Source organism: Stegostoma tigrinum, chromosome 11 (genome assembly GCF_030684315.1).
Source record: "Stegostoma tigrinum isolate sSteTig4 chromosome 11, sSteTig4.hap1, whole genome shotgun sequence".
In the NCBI taxonomy this organism is placed as follows: domain Eukaryota; kingdom Metazoa; phylum Chordata; class Chondrichthyes; order Orectolobiformes; family Stegostomatidae; genus Stegostoma; species Stegostoma tigrinum.
In genome coordinates this window covers 46,726,359-46,744,161 of record NC_081364.1, presented here as the reverse complement: position 1 = coordinate 46,744,161, position 17,803 = coordinate 46,726,359, and the positions used below count along the sequence as shown (strand labels likewise).

Below are 17,803 nucleotides of genomic sequence, written 5' to 3'. Positions count from 1 at the left end.
AGGTTTGGCACTTAAGTTCATCTGACACAGGGGCCAAATGTAAATTACAAGCAACTGGCAGATCATGACAACTGCAAAAGATTCCTTTGTGCAGCCATTGTAAAAACATAGACAGATTCCTTAATCACCAATAAAGTTCACCAGTTGAAAGAGTTACAGTTGACGTACAGATCACAATCAAATCTCCTTGTGCTAAAGACTCAGGCACAAGCACCGATCTCCAGTCTGAACAATTGCAGAAGCACTAGTGAAAGCAACAAATGCTGGAGATCACAGCGGGTCAGACAGCATCGCCATATCAGATTTTAAGGAACATGGTGATGGGTTAAAGTGGCAGGCATCTGGAAACTCGGTCTTTCTTTGTGGACAAAATGTAGGTGATCTGCAAAATACTAACCCAGTCTAAACTTTGTTTCCCCAATGCAGAGGGGATGGTCATTGTGAGTAGCAAATACAATAGGCTAGATTGTGGGAAGTGCGGGCTAAATTGCTGCTTCACCTGGAAGGTGTGTTTGAGGCCTTGTCTTGTGAGGAGGAAGTAAGTAAATGGGCAGCTGGTATACCTGCTGCAGTTGCAAGGCTAAGGGCTATGGGGCTGAGGGAGAGGTTTTAGGAGTGAAGGAGGAGTGGACCAATATGTCCCAAAAGGAACGGTCCTTGCAGAAGACTGACAAGAGAGGGAAAGGGAATGTGTGCGTGGTGGTGGAATCTTGCTGGAAATGGTAGCTCATGGTCTTGTGGATGTGGATGTGGATCCTGTAGGTGAGGACAAGGGGACCCTACCACTGTTGTGGGAACTAAGAACGGGGGTGAGGGCCAAAGTGCAGGAGATAGATCGGACCCAGTCGAGGATGCTGTCAACTATGGTGCGGGTAACCTCAGTTCAGTAAGGACATTTTGGATTAAAATCGAACTTGCCTGCAGAACTTCCCTTTCAGAGTAAAAAGGGAAGTATGTATGGAGATATAGTTCAGAATGTATCAGAACAGCATTGTGTTAATAGTTGGCAGGAGGAACGAGAGTAACTCTTATTTCAGGGATGGCCATTTTAAGAGTATCCTACTTTTCTATCAGTAATTAAAAATAAAAACAGAAGCCATCATTATTGGGTTTCCATGTTTCAGCTGGACATATATTTTTTCATGCTTATATTATGTTCAAAATGAACTAGACTGTCTTTATATTCTAAAGGTTGAGCTTATTCCTCACTATTTCATATACATACTTAGCTAGTAGCAGTCTGTCAATATAAACAAAATAAGCAATGCCATATCATTCCATCTACATTAGTACAATGTTATATAAATTAACATGTTTGAGACAAATGTCATATCACCTTCTCTGTTCCGATATATGCACATGGATTTGCATAAGATCTGTAAATGTGGACTGTTTGTGACTTATTTCTCCGACATTCATACCTAAGCACTTTTAAAAAAGGATGACAAGAAGAATGGTAAAATTGTTCTCGAGCATTGAGTGGTTTAATCATAATATTCTCAGTCACTGAAAATGAACCATAAGAGATCATGTTATTTATCCGCATTTTAAGCGAGTAACAATTACCCGGCTATCTTCTGAACAAAGCACCCAACAGTTGCAAACAAAATTCTGATAGCACTGAGAATCATTCATTAATTAACTACATGTCAACTATCAACAAAAAACAAGTGACAAAAGTCACACATAATAATAATCATAAGAAAGATAAGCAAAGTGGATTTTGGAAGTATGTCTGCGGTACTATTTATGACAATTAGCCAAATTACAGATGTGTAGAACATGAGAAATTCTGCCTTTCGAGTAATTAGGATTTCTAGTATTCAAAAGACTTCTGCAGCTGATCAAACAGAGACATAAACGAGTAAGCTTTTAAATTGGCAGATTTCTGCACTTCTACGTTGATGCATTGTTAGAAGGAGAAGACAATTCTCACCAGTGAGACTGCATGTGCAGATGGTGCCAGCTGATCTTGGTGTTTGCCTATTGTGAGAAATAGCTCAGTGAAAAACACTGTGCAATATTCACTTGATCTCTTTGCAAAGCATGGTATTTGTGCCACCTAGAGGTGGCGTTTATATGGTTAACAGCCATAGCTCACTTTCAAATGAGTTTGAGCCAAATGTTTCTCTGAGAAAACAATTTTCTTCCCTTCTAATGCTAGCCAATGCATAGAAGTGGCTATAATCAGCATATGCAACAAATTCAACGGGGAAAGGTTTGTCCTAAAGGTATCTCCATTTTCTTCTCTTGGTCGAGTCAAAGGATTACTTGATGGTTAGACTAAGTTACAAATCCAGTTCATGTGGATGGGTGAATCCAGAAGGACAGCAGAGTCATGGGAACACCACTGCCCTCAGTCACACACCATCCAGGTGTGGAAAAATATCAAGTGTTCTCTCACTGCCGCAGGGTCAAATTTCTGAAACTCCTTTCCTGACACCCTGTGGACATACACATACAACATGGAGTACAGCTGTTCAAGAAAGTGACTTACCACTCCCACCTCAAAGACAACTGGAGACAGGCAATAAGTAATGGCTTCACCAGCAAAGCCTGCAAACCACAAATATATTAACTTTTTTTTAAAAAAAGAAATCCAACTCTAACCTCTCCAACTGCTGAACCATTATAGTAAATATATGGAGGAAGTCGCAAACATTCAGACATGTATAGTTCACAATGCTAAAGTTTGAGACCCTTCAGATGCTCACTTTGCTGGCTAATGACAAGGAAACATACAGAGCATGAAAGAAATCCAATGATATAAATCACATTGTGGGCACTCAGCTTTATTAGAGTTTCTTAACTTTGTTGATGAACACAAATTTATATCAATTAGATCTTAGTATCTTAAAAATCCACCAAAAGGAAAACCTGAACATTTCAACTATAAATCATACCATTTATCTGGTTCTAAGAAATGTGTTATAACAAATGGACGTTAACCACCTCTGGGTTACTTCTAATTTTGTTCTGGTATTCCTGCAAAAAAAATCTTTGAAAGTTTTTTGAGAAAGTGTGTAGCTCTGTTTAGATTAGATTAGATTAGATTTTGTGGATGAGGTTGCAGAATTGCTCGCTGAGCCGGGTGTGTTTGTTTACTCACCCTGCTAGGTAATATTGTCAGTGCGCCTCCGGTGAAGCGGTGGTGTTCTGTCCCACTTGTTATTTATATGCCTCAGTTTGCTGGAGTGGTTGGTATTGCTTCCGTTCTTTTTTGCAGTGGTTTGTATAACAGATCCAGTTCAATGTGTTTGTTGATGGAGTTCCGGTTGGAATGCCAGGCCTGCAGGAATTCCCTGGCATGTCTCTGTTTGCCTTATGCTATTATGGATGTGTTGTCCCAGTCGAATTTGTCCTTGTGTATTGAGACCAGTGAGAAATGGTCATGTCTCTTCTTGGCTAGTTAGTAGTATTCGTGTATCCTTATTGTCAGTTTTCCTCCAGTTTGGCCTATGTGATACTTTTTCACAATCCGTGCATGGTATTTTGTATATTATGATAGTTTTATTGGCTGTGGGTATGGGATCCTTTACATTTGTTAGTAGTTGTTACAGGGTGGTTGTTGGTTTGTGGACTACCCTGATATGGAAGAGTTGAGTAGTCTTGTGGACATCTCTGATGTGTCTCTGTTGCACAGTAGTGTGTAGTGTAACTAGTACGTCTGGTCATGTTGTGTCCTGTCATGCAGAGTAATGGCGGATCGTGCTTTTTGACTATCCATGCCTTTTTAGAATCTCTGTATAAGCGCTCCTGTTCTGCTTTGTGCGATTCCGGGTTGCTGCAGTGTGTTATGGCCTGTTTGAACAATATCCTGATGGAACTACATTTATGCTTGTTGGGGTGTACACTGGCTTGGTGAGCAAGTCTACAACTTCAACTTAGTATTTTGTTGTATCATTTGGTTCTCTACCACTTAGCCATAAATTAATTTAAGTGCCTCTGACCAGTGTGTGTTAATTCAGTGCAATATTGACCACATTTTGCAGGTTGGGAAAAAAGAACATTTGTCTCACTTGTATCTCCACTGTAAACCTATGATAATCCTTTTAATGTATTGTGCAAGTTACATTTTCCCCTTGTTGCTGTAGTATGTTCACAATGTTCATTGTTGCTTAATGAATTCCCTTATGTTTTGTCAGCTGATAAAATTAACTACATATTTCTTCTTTCCAAAGCTACACAACAATGCAATGGGGCCTTTTTAAGAAGTGGCTTGTATATCAAAACACATCAATTGTAATAAATAGTTGCTGAACTCTTATAATGGGCGCAGACACACTTTTGTTAATGTGACATAGCTAAATGGCATGTGGGTGGGTGTGAAGAATAATTAGATGTTCGCATTTATCACAAGTCAAAAAAAAGTGAGCTGCACTTAATTAGCCTAACATTTAGAGTGTTACTTCATGCTGCATTACAAGCTTCAGTGCTGCTGCAGTCAATGAACATGCCATATTCCTGTTACGTAATGCATGCATTCCTGTACCAGATCACGAGACTGTGTTTGTGTTAAACTACATTTCAAAAAAACACCATGCTGCTGTAAACTATTCCATTCCATTTTTATCTAATTGAGGCAACAGCTTGACATCTACACTTATTGATTCAAGAACAGCATGAAGAAGTGCCTAAAAATTTGTATACTTCTCTGTTCAAGGAAGGTGGCGGCGGGCGGGGTGGAAAGGAGTGGACAATGGGTGGCACCATGGCTCAATGGTTAGCACTGCAGCCTCACAGTGCCAGGGACCCGGGTTCAATTCCAGCCTCGGGTGACTGTCTGTGTAGAGTTTGCACATTCTCCCCATATCTGTGTGGGTTTCCTCCAGGTGCTCCGGTTTCCTCCCACAGTCCAAAGATGTGCAGGTTGGGTGGATTGGCCATGCTAAATTGCTCGTAGTGTTCAGGGGTGTGGGGGTTATCGGGGGATGGGCCTGGGTGGGATGCTGCAAAAGGGTGGTGTAGACTTGTTGGGCCGAAGGGCCTGTTTCCACACTGTAGGGAATCTAATAAAAAAGAGAGAAAGAGAGAGAGAGAGAGAGAGAGAGAGAGAGAGAGAGCGCGAGAGAAGACACAGGTCAGTAGCTTAACATCTGTCCTAGCAGAAATGTTGAAATCTATTATTAAAGAAGTTACAGTGGGTCATTGAGAAAAATCATTATGTATTCAGGCAGAGTCAACATGGGTCTGAGGAAGGGAAATCATGTTTGACCAACTTACTGGAGTTTATTGAGGAAGTATAACATGAATGAAGTCGAGCATATGGATGTGCTGCACTTCGATTTCCAAAAGCATTTGGCAAAAATGCTTCAAAGGTTACAGTGTAGAATAAAAGCTCATGGTCTGGGGGTAATCTAATTGTATAGGCAGAGGTGGAAATTGCTGGAGAAGCTCAGCAGGTCTGGAAGTACCTGTGGACAGAAAGCAAAGTTAATGTTTCAGGTCCAATAACCCTCTTCAGAACTAGTGGTAGTTGGGAAAAAGTAGTGCTTACTTAATGAAGAATGTGAATGCATTATAAGCAGTTCAGTTCACTGACACTTAACGGGAGGTGGGGAGGTAGATGGGATTATCTTATGAGGAAAGTCTGGACAGCTTTGACCTCGAGTGATGACAGCTTCAAAAGATCATAAGATGTCAGAGCAGAATTAGGCCATTCAGCCCAGTGATTCTGCTTTGCCATTCAATAATGGCTGATATGCTTCTCAAACCCATTGTCCTGTCTTCTCCCCATAAACCTTGATCTAATTACTAATCAAGATCCTATCTATCTCTATCTTAAATATACTCAATGACTTGGCCTCCACAGCTTTTTTTTTGTTAGTGAGTTCCAAAGATTAACTACTCTTTGGATGAAGATACTTCTCCTCATCCCAATTCTAAAGCATTGTCCTTTCAGGTCCTAGTCTCTCCCTACAAGTAGAACAGCTTCTCCACAGCCACTCTATCCAAGCCTCTCAGTATTCCCCATGTCTCAGTCAGATGCCCTCTCATTCTTCTTCTGCTTTTATGCTGTCCTGACCTCCCTTGTCAGTCATGGGTGCCACATCTTCCCCCTAGTAGGTTTCTTCTTCCCTCAGACGAATTTCTGTTGTGCCTCCTGTGTAACTCCTAGAAACTCCTCCCATTGCTGTTGCACCATTTTCTCTGCTCAGCTCCCCGTCCAATCAACTCTGGCCAGCTCCTCCCTCATGTCAGTGCAGTTACCTTTACTCAATTGTAATGTGATTACATCTGATTCCAGCTTCTGCCCCTCAAACTGCAGGGTGAATTCTATCATTTTAGGGTCACTGACCCCTCGTGATTAAGCTCCCTAATGAAGTCTGTCTCATTACAAATCACCAAATCCAGACTGCCTGCTCACGAGTGAGCTCTACTACAAACTGGATGAAAAAGCTCTCTTGTCGACAGTCTAGAAATTCGTACCAATCTGATTTTCCAGTCCCTCCGCGTACTGAAGACTCCTTATTATTCTGACAGTGCCTTTCTCAGATGCCTTTTCTATCTCCTGATTTGTTTTCTGCCCATATCCTGCCTACTGTTGGGAGATCCATTCATAACCCCCAGCAGGGTCTTTTCTCCTTTGTGGCTCCTCAACTCTACTCACACAGATTCAATACACAAATTTCTGATTCTATATAATTTCTTGTTATTAGTTTAATTTCATTTCTTACAAACAAGGCAATCCCATCTGTCTGTCCTGTTGATAGGATATATATCATTGGATACTTTGAAGGCGGCGTAGTAGTCTTATGAAAACAAATGAAACCTGGATGGGCTTTAAGGGGATGCATGCTTATGGGGTGTTTTGTCTTGTAGGAAGGTTTAAATGAGTGGATGCACTTTAAAAGCAAGAAGTCTCCCATTTAAGATGGAATTAGGATAGCTTTTTCTAAATTTCGGAGGTAATGCATCTTTGAAACTCTCCAATGAAAGGTAGAGGTGGGGTCATGGAATATTTTTACAGCTGATGTATGTTGATTCTGTACTAATAAGGAAGAAGGGGGTCGGTGGGAATGTGATATTACTGAATGGCAGAAAGGGCAAATGGCCAACTCCTGTTCCTGTTTGGTAGGTCTATACAACCGTTCAGAGACAGAAAACAGTGTGTTAAATTGATACGCATGGTTATGGGGGCGATGGTGTAAACAAAAATAAATAGAGGTTAATGCACTGGCTGCAAGGTACTTCAATTTAACACTCCCGTTTTATTGATTTGAAAACGTGAAGGAAAAGCAGAGGATGTAAGTAATATACATCAGCTTAGTAAGCATCTATAAAATGAAGGGGTCACCGAAGTTTGGACCGTGAAATATATTAATCAGTCTGTTCAGAGGTGTTAGAAACATGTCTGGAGCAGACAGGGCTTGAAACTGTCCCTCCTGGCTCAGATGTAAGGACATCACCACTGCACCACAACAGCCTACCTGTTTTGGGTATGCATCCTTCACAATAATTATTGACAGTAACACGTAAGGCAAGTACAAGTCACTAAGCTAAGAAAATAAACCATCAACGTCAAGAATCACAGAAAGAAAATAAATGGACTGAATCTGCTGCTTGTGGGTACTGCAGGTACTGAAAGCCAAAAAATGCTGAAAATTACAGCGGGTCAGACAGCATCTGTGGAGGGAGAACAAACTAACATTCCAAGTCTAGGTGACTCTTCATCAATACCACTGGGTATTGGTCTTCTCCACGTAAGTAGCCCTTTCCAATGATTATTTTACTGACTTTGATTGAATTAAAGAAGTCAATATAAGAATGGTTTCTCAAATAAAAGTAGCATCTGAACAATTGTGTCAGAGGAGGCTTATAGGCAGACACTATACCCAGTATGATCTCCAATGAAGAGTCATCTAAACTTGAAATGTTAGTTTGTTCTCCCTCCACAGATGCTGTCTGACCGGCTGTAATTTCCAGCATTTTTTGGCTTTCAGTACCTGCAGTAAACTTGCTCCTACTATACCCACTGTGATGGTTGCGAGGGAGAATCAGACTGGAAGTAAAGGTTACAGAGCAGGGAGCAAGAGTATTTAGGCGAGAGGGATTCCTCTGGAAAGAGAGGGGAGTATAGGAGGAAACGCTCTTTGAGTGTGAATTCTGTTGTAGATGGTAAAAATGACATAGGATAATCCGGATAAATATGAAGGCCATTTCAGTGGAAGCAGAGGACAAACCTTTCCTAATGTTGTCGAGAAATTACGAAAAATATTGAGATCAGAGAAATTCAAATGTAAGACTGATCAGTCAAGGGTCCTGTCACTTACTGCAGAAGGGGACGTCAGTGAACTAGAAATGGTACCAGGTCTGTAGCTCTGACTGTGGGGAACACAAAGTATCCCTCATTTCTGGAGCCGGAAACAGGTGACCTACCTGTAGAAATTAGATTCTTAGCACTCAGTTACATTTAACCTTGAAAGCCTCTGTTCAGCAATAATGAGGTATTGAACCAGATAACCACTTCTTGCCACTGCACCGAAATGATCGCTAACACTTCTACCCAAATTTCTGGAGTGGGCTTGAATGCACAGCCTTGAGGTGGAATTGCAGTGAGTCACAGATAATATTTTAGCATGGAATAGGATTTGCAAGACAGATTTTCATAAATATAGTGTGGGTAGCTACTTCTGGTAGGAATATTTGAATTTTCAATGCGGCTACCTGAACTGATCCCTGTTTCCCATTTTGTTTGTAATAGTGCGCAATAATGTTATATGTACAAAAGCAGATTCTTGGTTGTAGTCTGTTACTTCTTCATCCTAAACTGTTTTTGTGGCAGTTTCTTTTTCAGTGTTAGTTTGCTGCTGCTTTCCGGTCTCAAGGGCAGTGACACGAGGTATGTCCCAAGTGTAGCTCAGTTAGAATGATAATCAAAATTGTTGGTATTATTCTGAACTATATCCATCTTGTTAAATGCGCTACTTCCAACCTCCAACCCCAAACCCCACTCCAGATTCAGACTGCGGGTAAGTAAACTGGGGTCATCACATTTAACAAAGGCATAACAATGCAAAAGCAATCAAGTTCGTTTAGCTAACGTAACAAGGTGTGGAACTGGATGAACACAGCAGGCCAAGCAGCATCAGATGAGCAGGAAGGCTGACGTTTTGGGCCTTTTTCTGAAGAAGGGTTTAGGCCCGAAACGTCAGCCTTCCTGCTCCTCTGATGCTGCTTGACCTGCTGTGATCATCCAGCTCTGCACCTTGTTATCTCAGATTCTCCAGCATCTGCAGTTCTTACCATCTGATAGATATAGCTCACTAGTTCTTTACACAGTTCAAAAGAATCTAAATAATATGCTGCGTATATTGTGTGTACTGTACGACAGGGTAAAAAAAAATTCCTAACAGCATTAAATAGACAATGTATATTTAGAGACAATAGAAGCCAAGAAAGCTCTAAACGAGTCAAATAATTGCTTTGAAAGCTGAATTATTTTGTAAGCGGGAAGCTCCAGAAGTGATTGATTATTTGTTGCCTTCGAAACACAGAGAATAATTGTTAATAATGGTAGAATCTTAAATTAAATCACAGGTAAGGAGTAAAGTAGCCCTGAAGAATCAATGACACAGCTGTTTGTGAATTTTAAAGTGGTTCAATAGATGGAGCTATGAAATGAAAACTGAATCGATAATACAATTTCAACAATTTGGCAGCTGCTCTGGCGTTGTTTAAAATATTCCTAATATAAAAAGGGTGAGAACTTTAAGGGATATGCACTATCCCTTCAAAACCACCTAGATTATCAATAAATGAAATAAGGTACCACTCACTGCAGATACACATGCATTGATATTTATCTCCCCTTCTAGAAGTCTAAGAATTTTAAACGCAAAAGTGAAATTAGAAATATGTTCATCCCACCTAGTTCATCCAGTCATTTTCTTCACCAATTGTTACTAATGTTTTCTCAAAACAAATTTTGTTTACTCTTGCATCAATGGTCCTAACAAAACATTGTAATTTTATCATTTTTATGTCATGCCTTTGTAACCTATGATGTTCCTGTTTTAAAAAGATACTTCCAATCCTAGGGTTCTTCAGGTACATTGGTAACATCCTTACCTCTGAGCCAAGTGGTCCAGGTCAAAATCCCACTTGCACTAGTGGTCGACATTAGCATTTCTGAACAAGTTCATTAGAAACATATCTGTACTCCCAATCCAGTTACTGAGCCCAAAATTCATTCTCCCAGATATTTTAAGTCCTTTCTGCCTATCTCTCAATTATTATTATTTCAAAATAAAGACAGTCCTGTTTACTAAAATTCTTCAGGCTGACTTTTATACTGTGAGCCAGATGTCTACCTCTCCAATTTAATACATGGGGGAGGGCTTGCTGCTGCTTAGCTGGCTTGGCCAAAACCATTCAGTGGACCAATAAAACAGTTGCTAGATCAATGTCCCAGCATCATTACTGGGAGAAGTGATCAATTGCTGAGACTGCAGAATGTTCTCTCAAGACAGCAAATGACGGATATCACAACTAGTCAGACAGCATCCATGATGAGAGAGCAACCTAATGTTTCAAATCTGGATGAAACATTAGCTTCCTCTCTGATCATGAATGTTGTCCGACTTGCTGTGATCTCCAGCATTTGTCGTTTTCAGGACAGATTCCAGTTCCTGCAGTAATGTTCTCTGAACATAAATTATGTTCTCTGAAGATACTGATAAAACCTAGTCAAAGGCAAGTCTGGGGTCTTGCTGGTGCCAGGCTGGCAGAGGTCAGCAAAGGGCATTGGGAGTCAAGCTGAACAGGGCACAGCAGGGTAAGGGGGCATCTGGAAATGACACGAGAATATTGGCTGTTATTTAAAAATATTTGTATTCCAGAATACTCATTTTATCCTAATGATGGTCTCAACAGGATAAATGCAATTTAACTGACTGTCTTTGACAGTCAATACAGGACCATGACTGGATTCATTGTCATGAGCAAGCCTTCTTCGTTGTGCCCCAGTTTGCATTCAGAAAGGAATTAGATCAACATTTACTTGTTAACTTGGCAGCTCTTTTCAAAATGCCAATTTAGTCAAGTCTGCAGACAGGAAGAATGTCAACAAGTTCATTCCTGTGTTTGTAATGGCTGATCCATCAAAGAATAGACAACAGAAAAGGGCAGGCAAAAGCTCAATATCAACATTTTTGACAATGAAGCACACCCTCTGACATAAAGACATGACCTTAGTGGCTCAACTTGCATTTTAAATCAATGTGCTTCTGAAACTTAAGCCTGAATTAGCAAAGAACTAATTAGGTTTAGAGCAGAGAAGGGAGTTATTCAGTTGAGAGCATTTATATTAATCAGTATCGTAATCCAAACTAATTGCACTGCCCTGTTCTTGCCTCATGACCACACATGCTTCAAATGTCATTATATTTCACATTCAAAGGTACAATAAAAAAAGGTCTGAATGAATGCCCTCTCCAAGCTGTGTGGAGGATTCTGTGCAGGTGACATACAAGTTGACTCCTTGAAGTTACTACACATGCGCTAAAAGACCCACGCTTTTACACAAACTGGCATTTGATGGCCTTAGGCAGCCCTCATGCTTCACAGCCAAGAATTTACTGTATAAAAGTATTGTTTCCCTGTCAAGAAGAGCTTATGTTTATCCAGCATCTTTGACATAATAAAATGTCCCAAGGCAATTCACTAAAACGCTGTCAAGCAAAATGCATAGAAAAAGTAGATTTCGAAAGATGTACAATTTGCATCTATCAGTTGTGTTTCATCGTTGCTGGGGCAAACAGATAGGTTTTAAGGACAGTCTTAAAGGAGGAAAATAAGACAGAGAAATAAGGGGATTATTCCAGGATTTGTATGCCAGGCAGCTGAAGACACAGTCACCAAAGAAGTTAAATTCAGGGATGCTCAACTGACCAGAATTCAGTGACCACAGAAATCTTGCAGTGTTGTAGAGCTTCAGATGAAGAGAGAGATCAGGAGGAGTTAGGACATGAAGGGATTTGAAAGCGAGGATGAGAATCTTTAAATCCAGACATTGCTTGGGAGCCAACATACATCCGTGAGCACAAGAGTGATTGGTGAATGGGACTTGCCATAAAGTAAGACATAGTAGTTGAGTTGGGATGACCTCATCTTTGTGGAGGATAGAATGTATGAGTCCATGCAGGAATGTGTGAGAATAGCCATGTCGAGAGTAATGGATACATAGATGAGGGTCAAGGACAAAGTTGAGAGATATTACAGAGGTAGAAATTAGTGATTTCTAAACTGCTGAGGTTCAAATGTGACACGAAGATTGTGAACAGATCGCTTTAATCCTAGACTGTAGGCATGGAGAGTGACTGAACTTGGTAACTCAGGAAAGGAGGTTGGAGCAGGGACCGAGGTCAATGGCTTCAATTTTGCCAATGTTTAACTGGAGGAAATGTGTACTTTTCAGGAACTGCCTGTTAGATAAGCATTCTGATAATTTAGCAACAGTGAAGGAGTCAAGCGGACAAGTGCTGTGGTTGAGCTGTCAGTAAAAAATAGTCTGTCATATTTTTAATGATCACTTGAAATCAATCATGAATTCTCAATCAAACAAAATAGTCTTATTCTGGTCACACTGTCAATAACAGCATAAATCTCACAAGGTCAATTAGGGATTGGGCAACAAATGCTAGCCTAGCCAGTGGCACCCCATCCTGTGAAAGTAAAGTTTTAAAAAGTATAGGAAGATAATATTATTGGAACAAACGTACATTTTGTACTATGTAGCAAGTGTTTTCTAAAAGAAGATTCTTCAATCCCTTTAAGCTAATTGCATCATTACTGTTTAATTTTATATTTGAACCATCAGCAATTATTAAGTATTTTCCCCTCTGAAAACTGCGGTACTGTGACAATTTTTTTTTTATTTTTCAATTATCTACCTAATAAAGTTAAAACGAATTGTCCTATTGAAGGTTCAAAGCTGTGAAATTTATCAGGTATCAAATGAAGACAGAGAACACAGTTAGTCAGTCTCTGACACAGTATACGAAGGGTGAAGTTAATTGTTGGATTTGATCACCTAACCCATTCATGACAAATAAGGGTTGCGGGTTTTGATTCCGAAACAACTCAATAAAGTTCTTTTTCACCAGTCAGTTTGAAATTTACGAAACAGTCAAGCTATCGCAAGTATGTATTAACACAGAATTAATATATGCTTTATATTAATGTGAAATGCATCGATAATTAACCTTGTTACTTGTAAAATTATTGTTTGTTTTTTAATGACCTGATTGTAATTACACCCATGTTAAGTATGAGGTGCTATCGAAATCTGTACACATGATCAAAGGGAAGATTTTCTCAAAGCAAATAATATAACTGCATCATAAGTCACCACAGCAAAGGCACCTTGATCTAGTGTTGTGTAAGTTCCATTATTCACTCACTTGCTCTGACCAAATTAATGCAATACTTCAAGTTATATCATAAGGTGAAAGCTCAATTAGCTAAAATAAAAGCAAAACATATTCAAAATATACAGTTATCAAATCATCATCTGTAAAGATTACAAATATTTGTCTGTTCAATTCCTCCGTATGAGTGACAACAATGTTAGAGATAGTAGGAACTGCCGATGCTGGAGAATTTGAAATAACAAGGTGTAGAGCTGGATGAACACAGCAGGCCAAAGAGCATCAAAGGAGCAGGAAAGCTCATGTTTCAGGTCTGGGCCCTTCTTAATTTTCTCCTCTTTTCACATACTGATCGCTTGCTATTGCATTTTGCTCTTCTTGCATAAATAGATTGTCTCTTTTATATGATATGTGTGTTTTACTTTCTTCTTGCATAAATCAATTCACACTTTACATAAATAAATTTTAGCTTCCACTTTTTGGTCCAATTGTCCTATTGACCTCAGCTTGTACTTCTCAGGAATTTTGTTTCCTCAGACTCAACTGCCTCTTGAAAGCCAGTTGTGTGACAGGCTGGCTTGAGTTTGGGCCTGCAGTGCCAACATCTACAGATTAATGATAACAAATCTGCCTTTACTGTGCAGCAGAATATGTCTTTGAAACAGGAAAAATGGTGTCCACTATTCTGCTGAAGCCACAATAGTTGCATAAGTATTGTAAACAGACCAACAAATATTGGTTCACTGCAATCCAAACTAAAAACAAGATGTCACCATAGTCTGCCTCGCACCTCCAAATCTTAAGTACATAACCTAGAAATTATAGAAGTCTAAACAGTGAACAACCACTGAGTATTTACTCCCATCCTTCCAATGTAATTCTTTCAACTAGTAACTTCTGCAATCCATTCTTAAGTCAATTTCTTAGCCAGTTACACTTTTTTTTCCTGAATTCCCACTGTTTGAAGCGAGCAGCTTTTCATGCAGAATGAACACCCCACCATTTTTTTGAAAGTCAAGACACAACATGTTACATGGCTTTCTACTCTGCACTTCTGATGGCAAACTTTCAAGAAAACTCAACATCAGTGAAGCAGGATCTTACTCATCTGAATCAATATTGATTGTTGTTTTCTACGACATTAGGGTAAGGTAATCTCTGAAGCATTCGGAATGAAATGGGCAAGGCAACAACTATTGTTGATATTCCTTGCGCTAATACCCCGTCTCATTCTACAGCAAAGGCACACAGTTATTTTTCACAAATTGAAGGAGAATTGGAATGCTTAATAGTTTTAACAGACAAAAACCTCACTTACTGAATTGCAATTATCAAACCCAAACAATTCACTCCTTTGAGAAAATTAGAAACCATGATCGAATTCCATTTTATATGATCTAATCCCTTACATTGGAGATGTTCATTCATTAATTCAGAGGTCTCAGCCCAGAGGTGGGCGCTTAGCTCATTTCTGTTGGTGCTTTATCCAGAGCTATTTTCCTGGCACTTTCTTTGTCAGCTGTAGTTGCCCATTGCCTTTCATTATGATAGAGGCAAAAATCAAAGCTCAAACTTTATACACTCAAGTGTCTACGCTGGTATTTTCAATGAAGCAATTTGAAAATAAACTTACCTAACCTCTAACAAATCAGTCTAGGATAATTTCTTTGCACAAATAGTTTCTGAGAAATGAAATCATAATGAATTTATAGAGCATTAACCACCAGCAATTATTATTGAAGATTTTCCAGTACACAAGCACCAGTGGGAAAACCAAGACACTAATCTATTCCTTAAACCAACTGCAAGTAGTGAGCTGATCAACAAGTAGTTAAATAACAGCTGCATAAGTAGGAACTGATGGTTCCTTTTAGAGGTTGCTGAAACGCTACTCATTAAGCAGTTTTACTTTATGTATCTAGACAAATACATAATTATACAATTATCAAAGATAAATGGATTTGCCTTTATGTTCTAAAAATGTCAGTATACAATCTTGACATAGACTAAAAACTGGTCTTCTTTAGGTGTAGGCATGGTTTCCCACACTGAATCAATTTTATTGTTGTCCTCAGTTGGAATAAAAGATCTGGTCACAATTAATTCTCATAATAATGTTTTAGTTCCAAAGAAATAATAGCTTGGATCAGGCAGTTAGCAGCAATAACACCCACATCAGCTTATGCAGCTTTGCAGAAACTGCTATTAAGGATGCTACAGCACGTTTAAGCAGCTTCCACGCTGATGTGATCCAGTGCCATTTACCCCATACAGATTCAGTGCAGCCCCATTCCAATATTAAACATTTACAACATGCAGTTTCTTTCTAGGTTGCAAAATATTACTTTTTTTTTCCTGTTTAGTCTGTGGCACGTGTCCAACAAGATAAGAGTCTAACGTATTTCAAATCAACCACCAAATAAACTAAGATAGAATTCTAACAGATTTAGTTTCTAATATTATTCAGCATTTCAAATGCATTGTGCATATTTCACCGGCCTATGTTTAGGTGTTTTTTTTCTCATAAATACACACACATTAATTTTATGTCGGGGATATCATATAATTAATCATAAATACAGCTCTGATATTTTTGCCATATTATGATAGTATCCTCTTGGTTCCAAAGACTTTTTGATAGAGTGAATCTGATCACTTGCAGATTTGAATTTGTTTTCTTCTTGATGTTCAGCTGCCTGTACTAACAGGTCAGTAGGGAGCACAGCAGACTCAGTACTGCAGAAGTAATGCTCTGCAAATTACAAAATAAATCATTTTAAACCAGAGAACAAAGCTTCAGAAGGCTGAAGAATCTGGCTTAATCTGTACAAGAATTTGTACCAAAAGAGCAATTCTACATTGGACAATGACATCAAAATACAGCTTGCTGAAGAGTTTGAACAATTTTGTACAATAAAAACTATTAAAACTTATTTCTAAGGGATATATATTCCACTAATTTCATTCATAATTTCCTACTGCTCTTAAAAGCCAATACTTTGTTTAGATCAACCCCAACTGACCTCATTAATGCTAATATTGCCCTTATAATTATTCAAATGTAGAATAATCAGAGTAACATAATCAACCTAATCAAGATTGGTTAATCTGACAGCTCAGTGATGAGGCAAGTCCCACTCACATTCCAGATAGCCGACATAAAAGAAAGAACAACTTTTATTTATAAAGCACCTTCTTTAATTTTTGAAATATTGTTGCCATTGTGTCATAGGAAATCAAATCAAGAGCGTACAATGTCGTAGAAACTGTAAAATGTTCCCATGTGTTATCCCAATTCCTGGGTACAATTTACATTTACTGGTGACTTAGAATTAAACAACTTTATAAAAAAGCAGTTTACACATTTTGGGCTTATGATTTCTTAGCACAAAATGTGAACATCTTAAAAAATCCTCAGTTTATTAAGTCATAAATAACTGCCGAAAATGTCAAAATTAAAAAGGAAAACAAAACTGGCACTTATTCAGGCCTAAAGCAACCAATACCTGGATAAAATACTTTTAAGGGCAAGCTTGGAATGGTTTAATAATTACTTATTACGAATGCACTGTACCACCGAAAGCCTTCCTCCATATATTTGCCCACATCAGAATCGGGCACCAAAGTGAACAGCAGTGATATGCTCAATGCAGCCACACGACCAAAAGGAAACTGCATATGAAAATCAACCAGCAACAGTCTAAGATCTAGTCATAGCACGCTATTGATTAAGTCTGGCAACTGAATGTATACCTACTGAATGTCCAGACTGCACAACGGAAGGAAAGAAAAGTGACACTGGGGAAAATGCAAGACAGGGAGGGCTAAAGAGAACTCTATATTTGAGGTGAGTTAAACATTGTTGTTATGTAGGTTTCAGCACTGTCATTCTAGGGGGTAACAGTGACAACAGCTGAACTGGACCAACCATATAAACACTGTGGCTATAAGAACCAGTCAGAGGCTGGAAATTCTGAAGGAACCCAACTCCTGACGCCCTAGATTGTGTCCACCATCTTTGAGGTACAAGTCAAGAGTACAATCGAATATTTTCCATTTGCTTGGATGAGTGCCACTCTAAAAACATTCAAGAAACTTGATGCCGTTGCAGCCAACTTGAGTGGAATCGCATTCACCATTTTAAACATTCACTGCTTCCCAAACTGGTGCACAGTGGTAGCAGTGTACACCATCTGCCAGATGCACTGCAGTCACTCAGTATAAGATTTCTTCAACAGCACATTCCAGATCTGCAATCTCTACCATCTCTTGTCAGGCAATTAATTGACCTGATTACAGGACAGCTCTCCCAATTTTGGCAAAAGGCTCCAAATGTTAGTGAAGAAGACGTTGCAGGGTAAACGAGGTTTGGTTTGCTGTTATTGTTTCTGGAGTCCAGGTCAATACTTGGTGGTCAGTCAGCTTTGATTCCT

At 39.2% G+C, this 17,803-nt stretch overlaps 1 protein-coding gene across 6 annotated transcripts in view; it reads right to left on the bottom strand.

The window, feature by feature from the left end:
* magi1b (membrane associated guanylate kinase, WW and PDZ domain containing 1b) overlaps positions 1–17,803 on the bottom strand; it is a 402,251-nt gene that overhangs the window by 181,716 nt on the left and 202,732 nt on the right. The window contains exon 1 of one of the 6 annotated variants that reach the window (XM_048547404.2): positions 1,337–1,396. The exons of the other annotated variants lie outside the window; for them this stretch is intronic. Coding sequence (XP_048403361.1) covers positions 1,337–1,361 — 25 coding nt within the window. The 5' untranslated portion in view covers positions 1,362–1,396. Of the gene's footprint in view, positions 1–1,336; positions 1,397–17,803 lie in introns of those variants that run through there. 6 annotated transcript variants of the gene reach the window in all.